The sequence below is a fragment of the Oryctolagus cuniculus genome, chromosome 6 (genome assembly GCF_964237555.1).
Source record: "Oryctolagus cuniculus chromosome 6, mOryCun1.1, whole genome shotgun sequence".
Lineage (NCBI taxonomy): Eukaryota > Metazoa > Chordata > Mammalia > Lagomorpha > Leporidae > Oryctolagus > Oryctolagus cuniculus.
The window spans coordinates 34,355,631-34,373,888 of NC_091437.1; the positions used below are offsets into that span (position 1 = coordinate 34,355,631).

Consider the following 18,258-nt stretch of genomic DNA (forward strand, 5'->3'; position numbering starts at 1 on the left):
GCACTGAACTCTGGCTGCTCCACTTCCAATCCATCTCCCTGCTCACGTGCCTGGAAAAACAGGAGAAGACAGTGCAAATCCTTGGGCCCCTGCCACTGATGTGCGAAACCCAGATGGAATCCTAGACTCCTGGCTTTGGCCTGGCCTAGCCTAGGCCATTGTGGCCATCTGGGAGTGAACCAGTAGATCAAAGATCTCTTCCTCCATCTCTCCCTATTCACTCCCCACCATCACCACTCACATAACGCCCACCTATCTGAATTACAAAGCCGTGGGAAGCCACTGACTGTGTAGACTTCGGTTGAGGCCACCACATACTTTTCAGGGCTCTTTCCTGGGAAATGTCTCTAGCTGCACATGGTAAGAAAGGCTCACCCTTAACGTGGGTAAAATGCACTGTCAAGTACCTTATCAGAAGGCATTTTGTCAAGATTACAATATTGGAAATGCATTTTCTCACTTCATTGTGTGCAGTACTAAATCAGAATCAGAGAGGCTGCTGCTCCAAATTCCAACTATCTGGACCCTTTTCTCATTTGTGAAGCTGAATGGATCCTGTGACAGGAAAGCAGCACAAAGCACTAGGACAGCACCATTGAACAGAAATCAAATGTGATTTTCTAGCTCTGATGCATATTTTACACTTACTGCACATCTCAAATAAAATCGCAACATTTCAAGTACACAGTATCACAATTCTAGAGAATGAGAAACAAGTGCTTCTAAAACTGAGGAAGAGCAAGGCATCCACTAAATTGGTTTATGAGGGATCTGGGTATCTGAGCCAAACTCACTCTTCCGAGTCCCTGCGGAGTAGACTCTGTGTTCTTAATAGGGAGCCTCATATGTACCTGTCCAGTGCTGCTAAAGAAATCCCTGTTGAATGCCAGGCCCTGTTAGTATTTCACACATATGCTTTATAGCATGTATCATGAATTTGCAAAGAACCACTAGCATCTCCTTTTTATAGGAGAGGAAGACAAACCACAGAGTGGTGACATGATATCCCAAGGTCACAGAACCAGAAAGACTGGAGTCCGAGGGGAATGCACAGACACACACAGAGAGGGATAGGCGGGCCAGACCCACTGTGAGCCACAGCTTGGAGTCAGGAAAACAACTTACTAAAGCCTTTTAATGATCAGTACATACTAATTCACTTAACAAATCTTCTAAAGTTGCCTACTATTTTCCTTTGGAGTTTCCATCTGGCTCTCCTTGAAATAAGAGACAAAGACCAAGTTCCGCCTCCCAAAGCAAAGAATATCTGGCAAAGTAGGAAGCAGAGAAACTACTCCGAAGGGGCCCCTTTAGTATTTCTGATGAGTGGCCATTCTCCCCGTGAGAAGAGCAGCTCCCAACAGTCCCTTCCATTCTGTGACAGGTTGACTGGCAGAAGATTCTTTTCCATCCCCAGCTCCAGTCTCCTTCCCTCCAAACCCAGTTAGTTAAGAACTGGTTGTCACCATGCCCTACGGAATATCCTTGTTCATTTCGGTATCTCACGTCTAGTCTATTGGATCTGCGGGATTGCAGTACTTACATAGTACTGAAGTAAAAAAAAAAAAAAAGTATGGACGCAAATGGAACCCTACAGCGTCTAAAAAAAGAAATTATGCATATGTGTGGGTTGAGTGTAAGTGGAAAAACTAGAGCTTGCTTATGAAGTTGGCTATTTTTTATTTTTACTTAGAAGAAGATTAAATCTGTTGACCAAGTTAAATAATCATTAGCCATGTGGCAAGCCAGGATTACATTAGAAACGAGTCTGCAAACTGGAATGGTGACGTTCCAAGCTGCCGACTTCTTCGCTGTGTTTGGACAGCCACTACCTGCCAGGCCCCCAGTGGGGCAGAGAATAGAATGCAAATAGTGTCACCAACTCTGTAACTTTATTCACCCTTCTTTTCAAACATTTATTTTTGCTTCCTTAGGGTATCAGGAAGAGCGTGTTCTAACACAATCATTCTGAGTTGTTGCCAGGAAGTCAAATTTATCTTTAGCATCATCTCTGGGCAAATAGTACAGGCAGAGGAAAACAATGTTTGGGGCCAAAAGCTGAAAACTTCAGTCTTCTGCAGCCTGATCTGAAAGCGCAAAAGCTAAAATAAAATGCTGAGACTGTTGATTCTGTTTTTCTCCTCAAGAGTTTCTATTTAGAGGAGAGGATGTAGTGCAAAGAGGATGGGGCTTCAAGTACTAACAGCTCTGGGCTTAAACTCAGGCGTGATCGGCTACTGCCTTAACTGAGTACCCTTGGATAAATTTTAACATTAACCCAATGACTTCTCTGTGCAGACTCTTTGTCTTCATAGAGTTTAACATCCAAGAAAGTTACCTCCAAAATCTGTTTTTACACCTTAAAAAAGTAATTACTATTTACAGAATTTTGGTAATAATTAAATGAGATAATTTATGTAAAATCCAAAGCCCAGTGCTTACCCTAGTCACTACTTAACACATTTTGCATTGTTTTTTATTTAAGGGCTGGAAAGTGCAGCAGGTTAAGCTGCTTGCAATGTCAGCACCCCATATGAGCATCTGTCTGAGTTCTGGCTACTCTGCTTCAGATCCAGCTCCCTGCTAATGTGCCCAAACGCCTGGGCTCCTGCCACTCATGTAGGAGAACCAGATGGAGTTCTAGGATCCTGGCTTTGGCCTGGCCCAGTCCTGGGCATTTTGAGGAATGAACCAGCAGACAGATGCTCACTTTGTCTTTCAGAATGATGTAGATCAGGGGGAGATCCTCCATTGTCAGGTCTGGGCCAGGCCCAAACCAGGAGCCAAGAACTACATGCTGGTGTCCCACATGGGTGGCAGGAGCCCAATTCTTTGGACTGTCATCTGCTGCCTTCCAAAGTCCATTAGCAGGAAGCCAGATTGGAAGCACTGCAGCCAGGACTTGAGCTGCCACTCCTATATGGGATGCTGGCATCCCAAGTGGTAGCTTAACCCACTGTGCCACAATACCAGCCCCTCTTAGAGTCTACTCCTTATCTTCAGAATAACCGAGTTTCTCTCTCCTTTGAGGTAACTTGTGACTTAAAATCACAACTTCAGTAGCACAAATGAAAATAACAACAGCACGTAGGTCCATAAATCTCGACACTCCTAAAACACTCCAAGTGTTTTTTGGAGGGCCATGAGCCATGACAGCCAGACTTTAAAAATCATTCTCAGCTACTATCCCGTTTCAAATAGTCTTATTTTGATTCCAATTTGTTCTTATGAAAGACAAAAAATGCTTCTCTTTTCAACCCTCGGTTAGCAAGTACATTCTATACAGCTTAGATCCTTTCATTGCCTGTAGTATCTCAGACATTGTGAAAGGATAGCACAATAAAAGAAACTAGTGTGCGTCTGATCTGATGTTGCTTACTCTCTAGTGGGGGAGATGTAAGACCTGCCCTCAGAAAGGCTCAACCAGGGAAAGAAACAAGATAAACAGGCATTACACAGTGGCCAATATGCTACGTTATAAGCATGAAGTCTTTGTAGGATTCAGAAGAAATGACACAGCCTAAGGATTTGGGTGCAAAGAGTGGGATTTGAAATGAAACTTTTGAAGGTGAGGGAGGATTATACAATGTCTTCTGTTTCACCCTAGGTTTCAAGATCAAATGCACCAAAACTCAAAGCAGAAGCCAGCTGCAGTAACAGCTCCTCTTTCTGAATGCATGTTCTCTCTGAGCGCCAGTGTTGACCGACAAGAATTTTACCTGGGTTCCATCTCACCAAAAGGTAGCATTACCTACTACATTTAGATCAAAGGTAATTGGTTTTTATATCACTGTGGGGCTTTCAAAAGAGCTATTTAGGCCAAAGAACTCTGCTCCAACCCACCGCACATTACACACACACACATAAACACACACACACAGGAAGGAGGGAGAAGATGAGGGTGGGCCATCCTAGGATAAATCCACTGTTTTCAGTTTCTCACTGAGAATCCCCCATGCCTACCTCCCAGAAATTACTCGATAGGCCAGAGGTCATCAAAACACAGATGGCAGGTGCTACTCCTCCTACTGCCCAGAAATAGTCAGATCAGGCTAGTGATAAACAGGTTTGATGTCATAAAGCTTATAAAATTCTAAATCCTATTTGGACTGGGCTTGCTTCAGAGTTGAAGGCTCTAAATCAAGACTTAATCTGTATTCCCATCCATACCACTGAAGCCAGAACCACTACCCTCCCTTGTTGGCAGGGACTACAGCATGCTTCCCTTAAAGTACTCTGTATTTATCTTCAGTTAAGTTCTGTCCATGCGTTCACCCCAATGTTCTTCAACATTTTATATCCAAAGTTATTTTCAATTAATTTTTGCTTTTTCACACACACACAAAATATACATTCTCATCTGCTGGATCACTCCTCAAATGCCCAAGATGGTCAGGGATGAGCTAGGCCAAGGTTAGTATCTGGAAACCACTTCAGGCCTCCATAGTGGTTGGGCCATCACTGCCACCTCCCAGGGTTTGCATTAGCTGGAAGCTGGAGTCAGGAACCAGAGGTGTGAATTAAACCTAGATACCCCAGCACAGGATGCAGCCCTCTTAACTCCTAGCATAAATGCCTGCCACTACCTCAGAAGTTCTTGGTCAGCCACTGGGGGATGAACTTCATGGGAACCTATGATCTCCATGAAATTACAAGTACACGACCTATTGTATGTTTAAGACTGTATCATTTTTTTCCCATGTAGAAAGGAGCCACAGCTTTCACCAAATTCTTAAAGGGTTTGAATCCTGCCTTTCTATACACACAACCTACTCCCAACACACACATATATATACAACAAGTTTAAGAACCTATATTCTAAACATACCAGGGTCAAATTCCTACTTATTTCTAAGAGACTATACTCTGAACCACAATTAAAGGAAAAGAAAAAATGATTTCCACGCTTGAAAAATAATACTTCAGTGTTCCTTAGTTGCTAGTAACTGCCAAGTACTAACTATTAAAAGATTTGGCTCCAACACTCTCTTTTGGTAAATTTTATGAAATTTGTGTATAGCAGGTTAAGCTGCTAGTATTGTGTATAGCAGGTCAAGCTGCCGCCTGCAATGCTAGCATCTTTTGTGGGTGCCTGTTCAAGTCCCATCTGCTCCACTTCTGATTCAGCTCCCTTCTAATGAGCCTGGGAAGGCAGTGGAAGATGGCCCAAGTGCTTGGTACCCTGTATCCACATGGGACACCAGGTAGAAGCTCCTGACTTTGTCCTGGCCCAGCCTTGGCCATTGCAGCCATTTGGGGAGTCAATCAGTGGACAGAAGATCTGTTTCTCCTCTGACTCTGCCTTTCAAAAAAAATAAAATCTTTAAAAATTAATTTTATTTGTAGATATTTAAATGGAGATGCTTAAAATTATCCAGCTGTCAGGTTTAGTGAATAATGACCAACTTAGGTCTTATTATTTTTCACATCCTATTCAATGACACTATGCATCTGCCAAGCACTATACAGGAAGTCCACAAACCCAGTGACTTTGGAGCTTGCAATCAATAAGCTTTACCAATAAGGTAGATTAAGATACTGCCTCACCCTCTCTTTACCCCGCATTGATAGCAAACAAGTGATCAGGATTCAAACAGTCCCAGGGGAATGTATCTCAAAGAGCTTAGACCCTATTTTATGCATTCCTAAACGAGGGGACTTCTAACAGGTTGGTGTCTTGTCAGGTCAGATTAAAGAAGTTCAAGTCAGAAGACGTAATCTCATTGTCTATTTTAGTCTCAAACAAACCCTCTACTTCTCCAAGCCTCTGTTTATTCTTCTAGAACTTGGGGAGGGTTCTGCTTGATTGATCTATGTTACACAGTGCTCACAAGCATGAAATAATGATTTAAAAAAGATGCTGAAGATATTCCCAAATGCCACTCAACTGAAAGTTCATCTTCCTTGCCCAGCTTCCTTAGAGCCTTGCTCTCTCTCTCCAGAAGCACAGACTGTTGGCAAGACCCCCTGCCAGATATCACTGTGCATCCTCCAGCATTCATCTCAGCACCAGCCAAGAAGCACAGCTGAAAACCCAGAAACTACAGGTAGGGCACAAGACCTGCACGCCTAGCTCCCTCCTGTACAATTTCATTTTCAGAAATACACTTGAGAGCCCATGGAGAAAGCACCCTGGACACCAACAACATGCAATTCCATTGCAAAAAGCAGCTCAACAAAGCCATTTGGGCTTAGCACTAACCTTTTCTCTTTACCACTCTGCATTTGTAGATCATTATTTTGTCTTTACAGAATTTTCACTACCTTACCCCATCTTTCATTAATAACATCTGAGTGTGTAAAAACAAGCTTTCTTTCAACTTTCACCTCCGTGAATTTTTATCTTACAGTGATCTGAGATTAAGGCAGTCTCTTATTTGACCCTAAAGACCTTGAGTAGACAACAGCTTGCTTAGAACCATATTCCAACTCTTTACCATGACATCTGGCCTCTGCCCACCTGTACACACTCGCATCATGTTACTTTCTGCTCCTTGCACTAACCCTCAGCTGGGCCCTTTTTCTATTTCCTTAGGCTGGCCTCATGTCCCAGGGCTCTTAGACATGCTTGATCTACTGCTTCCCTGGTTCTCTGTTTGGCTGACTTGTTTTCTTTACTCTCAACTCTCGTGATCTTAAACCATCTCTCTACGGCCATCTAGTATCTCAACTCTTCCTTTGTTTCCTTCATAGCATTATTTATGAGGACTTCATTTTTCTAGGTGTTGTGCTTTTTGTATGTCTCCTCCAGAAATCTGTCAACTCCATGAAGGAGTTTATATGCTACGTGTTCAGCTCATGGTTAGAATGCCACTGTGGTCTACGGCCATACCACCCTGAACACGCTCAATCTCTTCTGATCTTGGAAGCTAAGCAGGGTCAGGCCTGGTTGGTACTTGGATGGGAGAATGCCGTTGTGTGAGCCATAGCCAGTGCTGGCCTAACAACTTCTCCGTTACCACACTAGGGGCACCCAATAAGTACTTCTTGACAGAAATAAGCAATTTAAGTATGTACATTAAATTTCTACGTGCACATGCTAAAGCAGGAATGCTGGTTAACTTGTTTAAAAAAGATTTTTCTAACAAATGTAAATCTAAAATGACTTGATTAAGTGTGGGAGCCCCACAATTGTAGCATGGAATACAGCAGCCTGTAGCTACTGTACACATGAAGCTACCTGAATTGAACGTATTATAAATGTAAAATGTACCACCAGGTTTTATAGATTGAATATGCAAGAGATGTATCTTATAATTTATTTTGATCACATTGAAATATTCAATATCTTAACATTAAAATTTTACTTTTTGTAATGTAACTACTAGAAAATTAAAATTACATGTGGCTTGTATTTTATTTCTATCACATGATACTTGAATATTTCCTTATCCCTTCTGCATTTCTGAGTTAATCTGATTTTTACACTCATGTTTTTTTAAAAAACTACCATCCTGGCCTGTACTGGGGGTAGAAAATATGGATAAACTCCAGCGTCACTGTCTAAAATTTTTATTATCCCAGAATAGCTTTATTTCATGCAGATATTTAGGAAAATGTTAAGATATCATCAATTGTGATACATTGGACCCTTGGGCAGAAAAGATTTCCTAATAATTTCCTAAGCATTATTTGCCTATGGTTAGTGGTAGCCTTCAAATCCTGTAATTCCACAGCCAGACCCACTCTCATAATCTAGGCCACCATGGTCGTTGGCTGTGTAACTTCAATAGTTCCTCAACTGTTCTTTCATCTCCACCCCATTTTTTCCTAACAACAGCCAGAGTGACCTTTCTACAATACACATCTTAAGTGTTATTTCTTGCTTAAAATCTTCCTGTAGTATTCCACTGACCCCAAGGTAAAGTCCAAATCCTGAATCCAGCCTTCAATTCCCGAATAATATGGGTCCTACTTGTCCCTCCTGCCCTCTTTTTCTCCCTTCCCCCCTAAGGCTCCACATTCCAGCCACTCTAAGGTTTCTTGCACACCTATAAACCTGTCACGCTTCCCTTGACTTTTGGATTCTCTTTCCTCTGCCCTCTCCCATACCCATCACCCTCCTTTCATCTGGGCAACTCCTTCTCTATTTTCAGTTTAAGATTAGAGAAGGGCAGTGTGTCTGGGACATAGTATTCAAGGGAGAAGGCACCTCCAACTCTTCAGGAACATTTTCCTTGTTATCTAGCCATGGTGGATACAGAATGCAAGCTACATGCCTAATCCTAGTTATGTGCTGATCACTTGCCAGGATTCTCCTTCTGACTCTTCACCACACACCTGTAAGAAGACAGCCCTGTGGGGCCGGTCCTGTAGCACAGTGGTTAAAGCCCTCGTGTGCAGTGCCAGCATCCCATATGTGTGTCCGTTTGAGTCCCAGCTGCGTCACTTCCGATCCAGCTCTCTGCTATGGCCGGGGAGAGTACTATAGGATATCCCAATCCTTGGGCCCCTGCACCTGCATGGGAGACCCAGAAAAAGCTTCTGGCTTCAGATCAGCGCAGTTCTGGCCATTGCAGCCATTTGGGGAGTGAGCAAGCGGATGAAAGACCCTTCTCTCGTTCTCACTCTACCTCTCTCTCTCTAATTCTGTCTTTCAAATATAAAATAAATTTTTGAAAAAATAAAATACAGAATAAAATAAAATAAAATAAATGTGGCTGAAGCTCACATTTACCCAAGCACCGTTTGCTCAGACTTGCTCTAAGCATTGCATACCTATTATCCTAGGCCTCAGGACAAGTCTTTCCATGAAGGTCCTATTATCCTATCTACTAAGGGGGAACTGAAGCCCAAATAGATTTTGTAAGTCACCCAGGTCCATAGCTGGGTTTTAGAGCTCATATGGTTTGACTTCATAGGTTCTAGTGATTTGTAGAAGATATGATAAGTCTTTAAAAAAACTTCATGAAATATGCACATTAGGAAAAAAAAAACTAGGGGCCAGTATTGTAGCACAATGGGTTAAGCCACTTGGGACACCTCCATCCCTATCAGAGTGTCTGAGTCCTGGTTACTCTGCTTCTAATTCAGCTTCTTGCTAATGTACTTTAGGACAGCAGATGATGGCTCAATTCAGTTTCACATGGACTATCCTTCTTTGCTCTCTATGCTCACCTTGAATTCCCTCTCCAACAGTAAGAAGTAACTGGAAGATTTTAAAGGCAGAACTTGTGCCTTCTTCCCTCCTGTATCCCAAGTATCATACTCTTTGTATGTAACAACACATAGCCTGGCTGAGCAGTGTACCCTATATTCTCAGTCCTGGAGGCAACTACAGCTAAATTTGCAAATGTTGCAAAATATGGATTTCAGAGCTGAGAATCCCAACAATTTATTAGGGCAACAGAAAGAGGGTGCACTAACAAAGGTCTCATTTAAGTGTTTTCCTTCAATTCAGTGAAGAGAAAATGACAGTAATACATCTAAGCCACACACACAAAAAAAAGATTCAAGCTTCCCTGAAAAGGACTCAAGTGGCATAAAATGGTTTGTTTCTCCACAGCAATTTACATTTATTAAAATAGATAATAGGCATAATCATTGTCAAAATAGAGCTTCTATCTTGTACAATGTCTTAATACATTCTCGAAGTTCCTGACAAACAGGCACAAAGCCACGGCAGATTAGACTCTAAGTGAAGGATCACTTTAATAGTTCAGCAGCAAAACCCATCTCCCCCTTCTGGGAAGGAAAATAAGACCTGCAAACAGCCTTTGAAGGCAGAGGGTAAAGCACAAAGGGAAAGGTGCTAAAGCGATGCATCAGCTGGAAGGGGAACTGCGCTCCAACCTGACACTCGGCATTAATGATGCTAATTTATGTCTGGGTAAGTGTGTGTGCATGACACAAGGGAAACTTGAAGAGGTCTCTATTATACTGCAAAGCAGCTCATCTTGAATTTCTTGCAAGGGGAACTGCTTCACATGGGCATCTGTTACACAGGTTCTGTCTGTTTCATAGGAGAATATCACTCATCTCCCTCAATCTACTCTGTGCCCGTTCTAAGCTACTCTTGGCAGTATAGCCAGAATCATCCTCTCTGAAAGACAAATTTGGTCACTGTCACCCATTTCCATCACCTTTCCATTTTTTAAGTTTCCTTTGACTCCCAAGGAGTAATGCTCACCCTGCGGGGACTCAAGCCACGTCACCCACCTGTCACTTCTCTGAGCACACTCTCACGGTGTACCACTACTAGAGGGCCCTGGCGCATGTAGTTCTCCCTCACTCAGGCAGTTCTGTCGGGGTCACCTTCCCAACTCCTCCTCAACACAGTGAACTCCTATGATGGCTTTAGGATTTAGCTGCTAACCGTTCAGCCTGTCCTGCCTGGCTCTAATCATCTTATACAGTCCTACAGCACCATGAACTCTTGAGAGTACTCATCCCATTGCAATTGAACATTTACCTTGGTTATCCTTTGATGAGTATTTCCCCAAAAAGCCTTGTCACTCCATATTCCTGGTGTTTAGTTCCATGCCTGGCTCACAATAAATGCCCAATAAATACCTGTTGAACAAGTCAATTGCAAACAATCTGTTCATCCAACCCTGCTACTGTCTGCTCTCATGGACAGCACAACTCACTCCTTTTGGATCCTGAGGAATGTTTACTTTCACATCAGAAATTTGATTGGCACCATGAGAATGAGTAAGACTATTACATCAAAGTAGATCTAAAGGGACATGAAAAATATCCAATCCCGAAGACATCAATTATCGACAGAGCAGTTACCAAGTCCTGCTCCTTATGATCATTATCAAGTAATTTTGCTCTATTTCACATTGCCCCAAATGCTATACCACAGTTTGGAAATTAATCTGGATAGTCCTCAAAGGCCCATGACTTGAAGATTTGGTCCCCAATATGTTATGCTAGTAGATTAATGCTACTGTTGAGTAAATTCAGAGTGGGGGCCAGTGCTGTGGTGCAGTGGGTTAAGCTGCCATTTGCAATTCTAGTGTTCCCTATTGGCATGTTGGTTTAAGTGCTTGCTACTCTGCTTGTGATCCAGCTCCCTGCTAATGCACGTAAGAGTGCAGTGGATAATGGACTCAGTACTTGGGTCCCTGCCACCATGCGGGAGACCTAGATCAATTCCAGCCTCCCAGCTTTGAACTGGACCAGTCCTGGCTGATATCTGGGGGAGTAAACCAGCAGATGGAAGCTTTGCCTGCCTCTGTCACTCTGCCTTTTGAACAAATATTTTAAAACTATGTTAAGGATGGATACTTGACCAGTTATGTCCAGTAGAAGGGCCCAGTGGGAGATCTTTAGGTCAGTAGGGGTGTGCTCCCAGTTGTCAGTTCTAAGGATAGGGGAAGTTATAGAAGATGACTTCATCATAGCTGTTGCTCAGGACCTGTCTGCATTTTGGCTTACTATGCAAGCCACCATCCACTGCCCACATCAGATACCAGATCTAGGACTGTGAACCTCCAAAACTGTGCACCAAAGTCAGCCTTCTTCCTGTCTTAGTAGCATCTCTCAGGAATTTGTTACTGCATGGAAAAACTAATACTGCTGCTATAGGTGTTCAAGTTCTAATCACAGGGCCTGATTTCATACAATACCCAAATATTTACTGAGCATTTTTTATATGTAATGTAGTGTGTTAGACAATAGGGTACATGCCAAGCCAAAGAGACAAAGTACTTACCTTCAAGTATAGGAGATGGCCAACATACTGACAAGTGAATAAAATCATTGAAGACAGTTGGTGCTAACAAGAGAAGATAGCACGTTCTGTTTAGGAGGTCATTCTCATTATTCCATGACCTTAAATGATCCAGAAGCCCCAACAAGGATAACCTGCATTATTATGGCTCTACAGAACCACTGTATTTTCTTTTCATTTGATGAAGGAAAAAAGGATTTCATTTTAGTACTATCAGTTTCCCATAGAATTTTAAATGTGTTCACTTTCTCAAATTAGATGACTAGACAAAACACAAGGTATAGCTTCTCCCCCCACCCCCCGAAGATTTATTTATTTGAAAGGAAGAGTGATGTGGCTGGAGCAGTGGTATTATAGGTTAAGCATCCGTCTGCAGTGCTGGCATCCCATTTGGGCACTGGTTCAAGTCCTGGCTGCTCCACTTCTGATCAAGCTCCCTGCTAATGGCATGGGAAATCAGTACAAGAAGGTCCAAGTGCTTGGGCCCCTGCACCCAAGTGGGAGACCTGCAAGAAGCTCCTAACTTCTGATCGGCCCAGCTCCAACTGTTGCTGCCATTTGGGGAGTGAACCTGCAGGTCAAAGACCTCTCTGTTTGTAACTCTGCCTCAAGTAAATAAATAAATCTTAAAAAAATAAAATAAGAATAACAAAAAAAGTGACAGAGAGAGGGAAAGAGAAATTTTCGACCTGCCGGTTCACTCTCCAAATGACTGCAACCTTCAGGACTGTGCCAGAGCATAGCTTGTCTAAGGAGTCACTACAGCATTAAAAATCTCCATTGGCAGTTTGCACATACCCCAAAAGATCCAAGGGCCTTGCTCTCTCACACTCCTATGTCAGCACAGCATCTGTTTCATGCCTAAGGAGTTTTCATTTGGTTTTAGTGATAAGTAATCTAAGGCACCAATGGAGAGATTGTTAATTTTGCAAAGGGAGAATCAGGACTCTCTTGGTAACTGACAAATCTTGAGACCTAGGTTAGTGTTTGGAACATAACTTGCCATCAATAATAGTTTAAAATGTTTGCGGAATGAGTGATGATGCTTTGAGAAAATCAGCCTGTTGAAGCAGAGCAGAGCTGAAGGAAAACAACTAAAATGGAAGTGACTTGCAGATCAGGAGGAAAGGTCAGGCACGAAAGGCACCAAGGACAACAGCCTTTCATCCCCTTTGATAAAACTGTAGGACCTAAGGGGTGCCAAGAAGTCAGGAGGATCCCAGGAACCAACAGTGGCAGACGCAAAGCGCCACAAATCAAAACTAACCATCCAGCCTAGCTCTGGCCAATGAGCAATCAGCACATTGATACATTCTTCTGTACAGACTCCTGAGCAAATCAACAAATGGCCTTGTTTTTCACTTAACAATCATAGCTTGATTGCAGGTCATTAGTGACCATTAATACACGACACTGTTTGCATTTCACTAGCGTATCAGAATCACAGTCAGCCTTCCAAAGGGAAAACCCCCTTATCCGGCCCCGAGTGGACTTAAACAAACTAACAATTAGCCTCAGCAATTGAGCTACGATGCAACAGAATTCATTATTTTGGTTCATTGTTGTTTTCCCTGCTGCAGAACCAGCTATTGCCTTTGTAGCAGAGACTCGCTCTTTGTGTCAAAAAGACTGTGCGGCTGCCTCTCTCAAACATTCTCAGTGATTTCCACTGACTGTCAATGCACTGGCCAGAAACACAGACCTGCTTATGTGATGCCAGCACAAACAATCCCAAAATTCCCAACATAGTGGCTGATCAGAATCCAGAAATACGCAAGTGACAGAAAAGAGTCTATTTGGCAAAAAAGTGGAAGCGGAGTAGCAAACATATACACAGGTCAACTGGGGAATCTAGAATTTTAAAAAGTCTAATTGGGGCTTTGGATTATTCGTATTAGGAGCCAAGATTCCTGGAAAGAATTTGATAATTGCCAATCCTCCATTTCATTTTGTGCTGAGCAGTCACAAAGGAGCATGAAGTGATTAACAGAGATTAACGATCTCAGAAATATTAGAGCGCTTTCTAACACAGCGATTGCCATTTGGGAGCAAATCCATGGACCGTCTCCCCTACTGCTCTGTTGCTTCAAAAGACTGTCCCCCAGGGACTAACACTTGTGACTGCTAACATGCCAAGGCCACAGAATTAGAGGAGCTGCTAACAAGGGCGATCATTGCAGCCCATACTGCACAGTAACCATTTTTAATTTTTATTCTGGACTAGTTCCACATGCATATTAACAGTACAGAGTTCTATGCAAGTGAACTAGTCCTTTCAATGTTATCCCATTCATCTTATCAGCCATAGGAAGTCAGATTAGACACAGCATAGTACCCGTGAGATACTCAGGCTCTGTCTCAAATCTTTTCAAACCCTGGCCTTTCTCTTCAAGAGGAAAGTCATCTGGACCAAGGTATATTCAACCTTTCTAAGCTTCAGCTGTTTTATAAAACAGACATGGTGACAGTACACAGCTCAAAGTGGTTGCAAAACCCTAGTAGGTCATCAATGCATGTGAAGTGCTTCGTGTAGAACACGGCACACAGCAAGTGCTCAATTGCTACCAACTACTCGTGTTTTCTCCACAACCAGCAGCAGCCACTGTGGCCACCCTCTTGGTCTCCACCATCCTCATCGTGCCCCACGGAAAGATAAGGAAAGCAAGTATCAGAGACAGTCTCTGTCCCGTAGCTACCCAACTACCAAGTAACTGAAGTAGGACTAGCTCTTGTTTCTCACCCCATCATTGTCCCTGCCCAGGACATGGTCATTCCCCTTCCGTTCACTAGAGTCTCTCCTCCTCCATCTTCAGGTCTCCACTTAATCATGTTCTACAGCCCACTTACCAACAACACAGGCCCTCTCATCGCACAATGTAATGGCCTGCAGTATGGTCTGTGTCCCCCTCTAGAACAGGAGTTCCTTCACAGAGGAGACCAGGCCTATGAATCAGGCTTTGCATTCCCAGTGCAGTGCAGCACCAGACACAGTGCCAGACTTTCCTCGTAGCTATCTGCTGTCACATGTTCAAGCCTTCTTTCTCATCAGAACACGTTTTGGGAAGTCCGAGATAGCCACATGTGGTTTCATGCCTATACGGCTATCAAATCATCTCATATTAGAAATTCAGGGCAATCTGCACCCCATTCTAATGGTTCTATTTCTGAAGAAAGCAGCTGAACTTGTGAAAAATGACACTCACATCCTGGCAAACACATTCATCTTCTATCTCACACTTATTGACAAAGCTACGCACAATGCTTCCTTGGCTACCGTCCCTTTAGCATTTTGAAAAGGGCACCGTTTTTGTACCTTGCAAGGAGATTTCAGAACCACGTGGGCCTGATGAGGCACCGTGACAAGCAGGTGTACCACCTCGCGACTCTTCCTCACAACCCGCTCCTCAAATTCTGATGCTGCTCTCGGTCTCATTCGCAGTTTTTGTTTTGGAGATTTTGAGTCCGACCTAACACAGATCAGTTGAACATGACCAAATGCAACACTCTGATCTTTTCTCACTCCCTTTCTCTTGGGGGAGGAGTAAGGGGCACAGAAGTTGGAAGCTCCAGGGAAATCCATTCATCACCTACTCCATTTCATCTCATTCCAGTTACACCATCAAGGGCACACAAAATCCAAATCTCTCATCAGTATTATAAGGGAATGCACTGAAAATGTTACCTGGTTGTTAGGAGTAATAGAAGCTACTTTGAAATTACAAGAGACACAAACCCTTTACTAAAACAGGCCATACAGAACACTTCCATTTTCTACAGTGAACGAAAAGCTGAACTCTGCCTCACATCGCAGATATTACAAAGGTGTTATTTAAAAACAAACCCTGTTCTCATCTTATATAGAAAAAAACACATTAAGAAATCTCACTTGTTAACTGGGCTCCTGTCATGCCCCTTACTCGCCTATCAATTTTTTTTTTTTTTTTTACAAGAAACATTGGGGTGGGTGTTGTGGAACAGAGGATTAGGCTACTGCTTGGAACCTCCATAGACCACCTGGGCATGCCTGGCTGTTCTCCTGGCATCTCTGCTTTCTCCAGCTCCCTGCTAATGCATGTCCTGGAAGACAGCAGACAAAGGCTCAAGTGCGCCAGCCTCTGTCACTCATGTGGGAGCCCCAAATGGAGTTGCAGGGCCCTGGCTTTGGCCCGTCCCAGTCCTGGCTGTTAGAAGCATTTGGGGAGTGAACCAGCAGATGGAAGATCTCTGTTTCTCTCCCTGTCTCTTGCTCTCTACCTTTCAAGGAGATGAAGATAAATTAAAATTTAAAAGGGGGGGGGGGGGCATTGTGGTGCAGTGGGTTAAGCTGCTATCTACAACGCCAGCATCCAATGGCTCCCAATTCCAGCTGCTCCACTTGTGATCCAGCTCCCTGCTAATGCACCTGGGAAAGCAGCCTAAGATGGCCCAAGAGCTTGGGTCCCTGAACCCATGTGTGAGGCCATGATGAAGCTCCTGGCTCCTAGCTTCAGCCTGGTCCAACCCAGGCTGTTGCAGCCATTTGGGGAGTGAACAGGTGGATTGAAGACAAGATTTTATTTGAAAAGATATAATATATACAATATTATATATATTATAACATAACATTACATTATATATTATATATTCTATTTGAAAGATATTATATATGTAACATATTATATAATATATGTAACATATCTTTCAAATAGAATTTTTTAAAAATAAATTCTTAAGGGCTGGCACTATGGTACAGTAGGCTAAGCCTCCATCTGCAGTGCTGGCATCCCATATCGGTACCTGTTCATGTCCTGCTGCTCCTTTTCTGATCTAGCTCTCTGCTATGCAATGGGAAAGCAGTGGAAGATAGTCCAAGTCCTTGGGCCCCTGCACCCATGTAGGGGACCCAGAAGAAGCTCCTGCCTCCAGATCAGCCCAACTCCGGCTGTTGAGGCTGTTTGAGGAGTGAACTGGTGGATCGAAGACCTCTCTCTCTGTAACTTTCAAATTAATAAATCTTTTCTATGGGAAAGCAGGAAGAAGCTCCTGGCTTCTGATCAGTGTGGTTTCAGCCATTTGAGGAGTGAACCAGAAGATCCAAGATCTTTCTCTGTCTCTGCCTCTCTCACTTTTGAACAAAATAAAATTTAATTCTAGTTTTCCAGAACCTTCTGAAGTCCCCCTAGGGATACACACTTCTCACACACACTCACTCACACACACACACACACCTGCTCTTTGTTTCCATCTCTTCTTTGACTCCATTTTCAATTCCTTTGCCTATGGTAAATATTTATTTGAAATATTTTCTTTCCTCATTCCTTTAAAAAAAAAACAGAAAGCGCTTCTCTTCTGAAATGTTTTACTCTTTGATCTGTCTCAGAGTTTGTAGCTACCTCCTGGGTGAATCCCGGATGACTGTTTTTCTTAAATCAAAATACCGTTCTTTTCTACTAAGTTTTATTCTCCAGGACTCATCGCCACAGCCAAACGTGGAGGCTGTAAAGCTAAACACCTACACCTGATCAAGAAATGAGCCAAGAAAAAGGCAGGCAGCCATCTCCCCGCTGCCTCCTCTGAATTCCAGGAGCTACTTAGGGGTTACAACGAAAGGGATCTGAAATATCTAATGCAGGTGACAGGCTGCTTTTTCCAACAGTGATTGCTGCATTTCCTTCCACGTTTGAAACTGTCGTGTTTTAAGATCTTTCACTTTTCCTTATTTGCAAAGTAAGGTGTCCAAAGTCTGAGCGGGTTTTTTGACTCCTGACCCCAGGCCCTTTTACAATGTTTACCTGCCTTGTTCACCACCCAATTCAACATACCTCGCTAGCATCAATGAAGCAGGCTATTGTTCCGCCAGCACTCTCCTGGTATTTTTATCAACCCCATGTAGATTTGACCCCAATGTGTTCAGAGTTCTGAAAACAGTAAGTCAACACTTACAGATGGCTATGATCAAGAAGAACAGGTTATAAATAATACTGATACCTTTATTTCCATAGGTGCTTTCATCAGGGTAATTCATGCTTCATTATTGTGTCACTATGCTCTGTCTTGGGTTCTCCCTTGGCTCCTATGACAAACACGGGGTTCAGATCCAGACTCCAGGAGGTAGCGACGCTTCAACTTTTGGCAGCATAACGACGCATTAACACACTCCCCCATCTCCCACCTGCGGTCTCTTAGGCTGAGATTGCTCCTGACCTGCCGACTCCAGGCCGCCAAGCCGACACAACCAACACTACAAGGTGTCTCTACGCTCCGGCTTCCTCAGCTGGAGCAGTGGCCTGGCTGCCTCTGACTGTGCAGATGAACCATGGCCCTCACGGTGCATTTCTGCATCTGTCGTGGCAGGAGCACTACCCGGAAAACCAAACTCTCCAGCCCCAGCCCAGACCTGTTCTATCAGAAACTCTAGGGGTGGAGCCAAGAGAACGGCATCGACAAGCAATTCAGGTGATTCCAATACATGTTACAGTTTGATAACCATTACTACCTGGCTGCTAGGGACTTCGGAGAAGGTTGCAGGGGTTAGAGAGAGAAGTGTCTTCATACAGGTAAAGCTGCTTTCATATAGCTGTCTTTGTATTGCTTAGCGT

At 43.3% G+C, this 18,258-nt stretch overlaps 1 protein-coding gene across 21 annotated transcripts in view; it reads right to left on the reverse strand.

The window, feature by feature from the left end:
* PPP2R2B (protein phosphatase 2 regulatory subunit Bbeta) overlaps window positions 1-18,258 on the reverse strand; it is a 487,122-nt gene that overhangs the window by 253,538 nt on the left and 215,326 nt on the right. For 4 of the 21 annotated variants that reach the window (XM_051843266.2, XM_051843267.2, XM_051843265.2 and 1 more), the window contains 2 exons: window positions 17,648-17,732; window positions 11,663-11,725 (listed from right to left, as the gene is read on the reverse strand). In XM_051843266.2, the coding sequence (XP_051699226.1) occupies window positions 11,663-11,725; window positions 17,648-17,684 (100 nt within the window). In that variant the 5' untranslated portion in view covers window positions 17,685-17,732. 21 annotated transcript variants of the gene reach the window in all.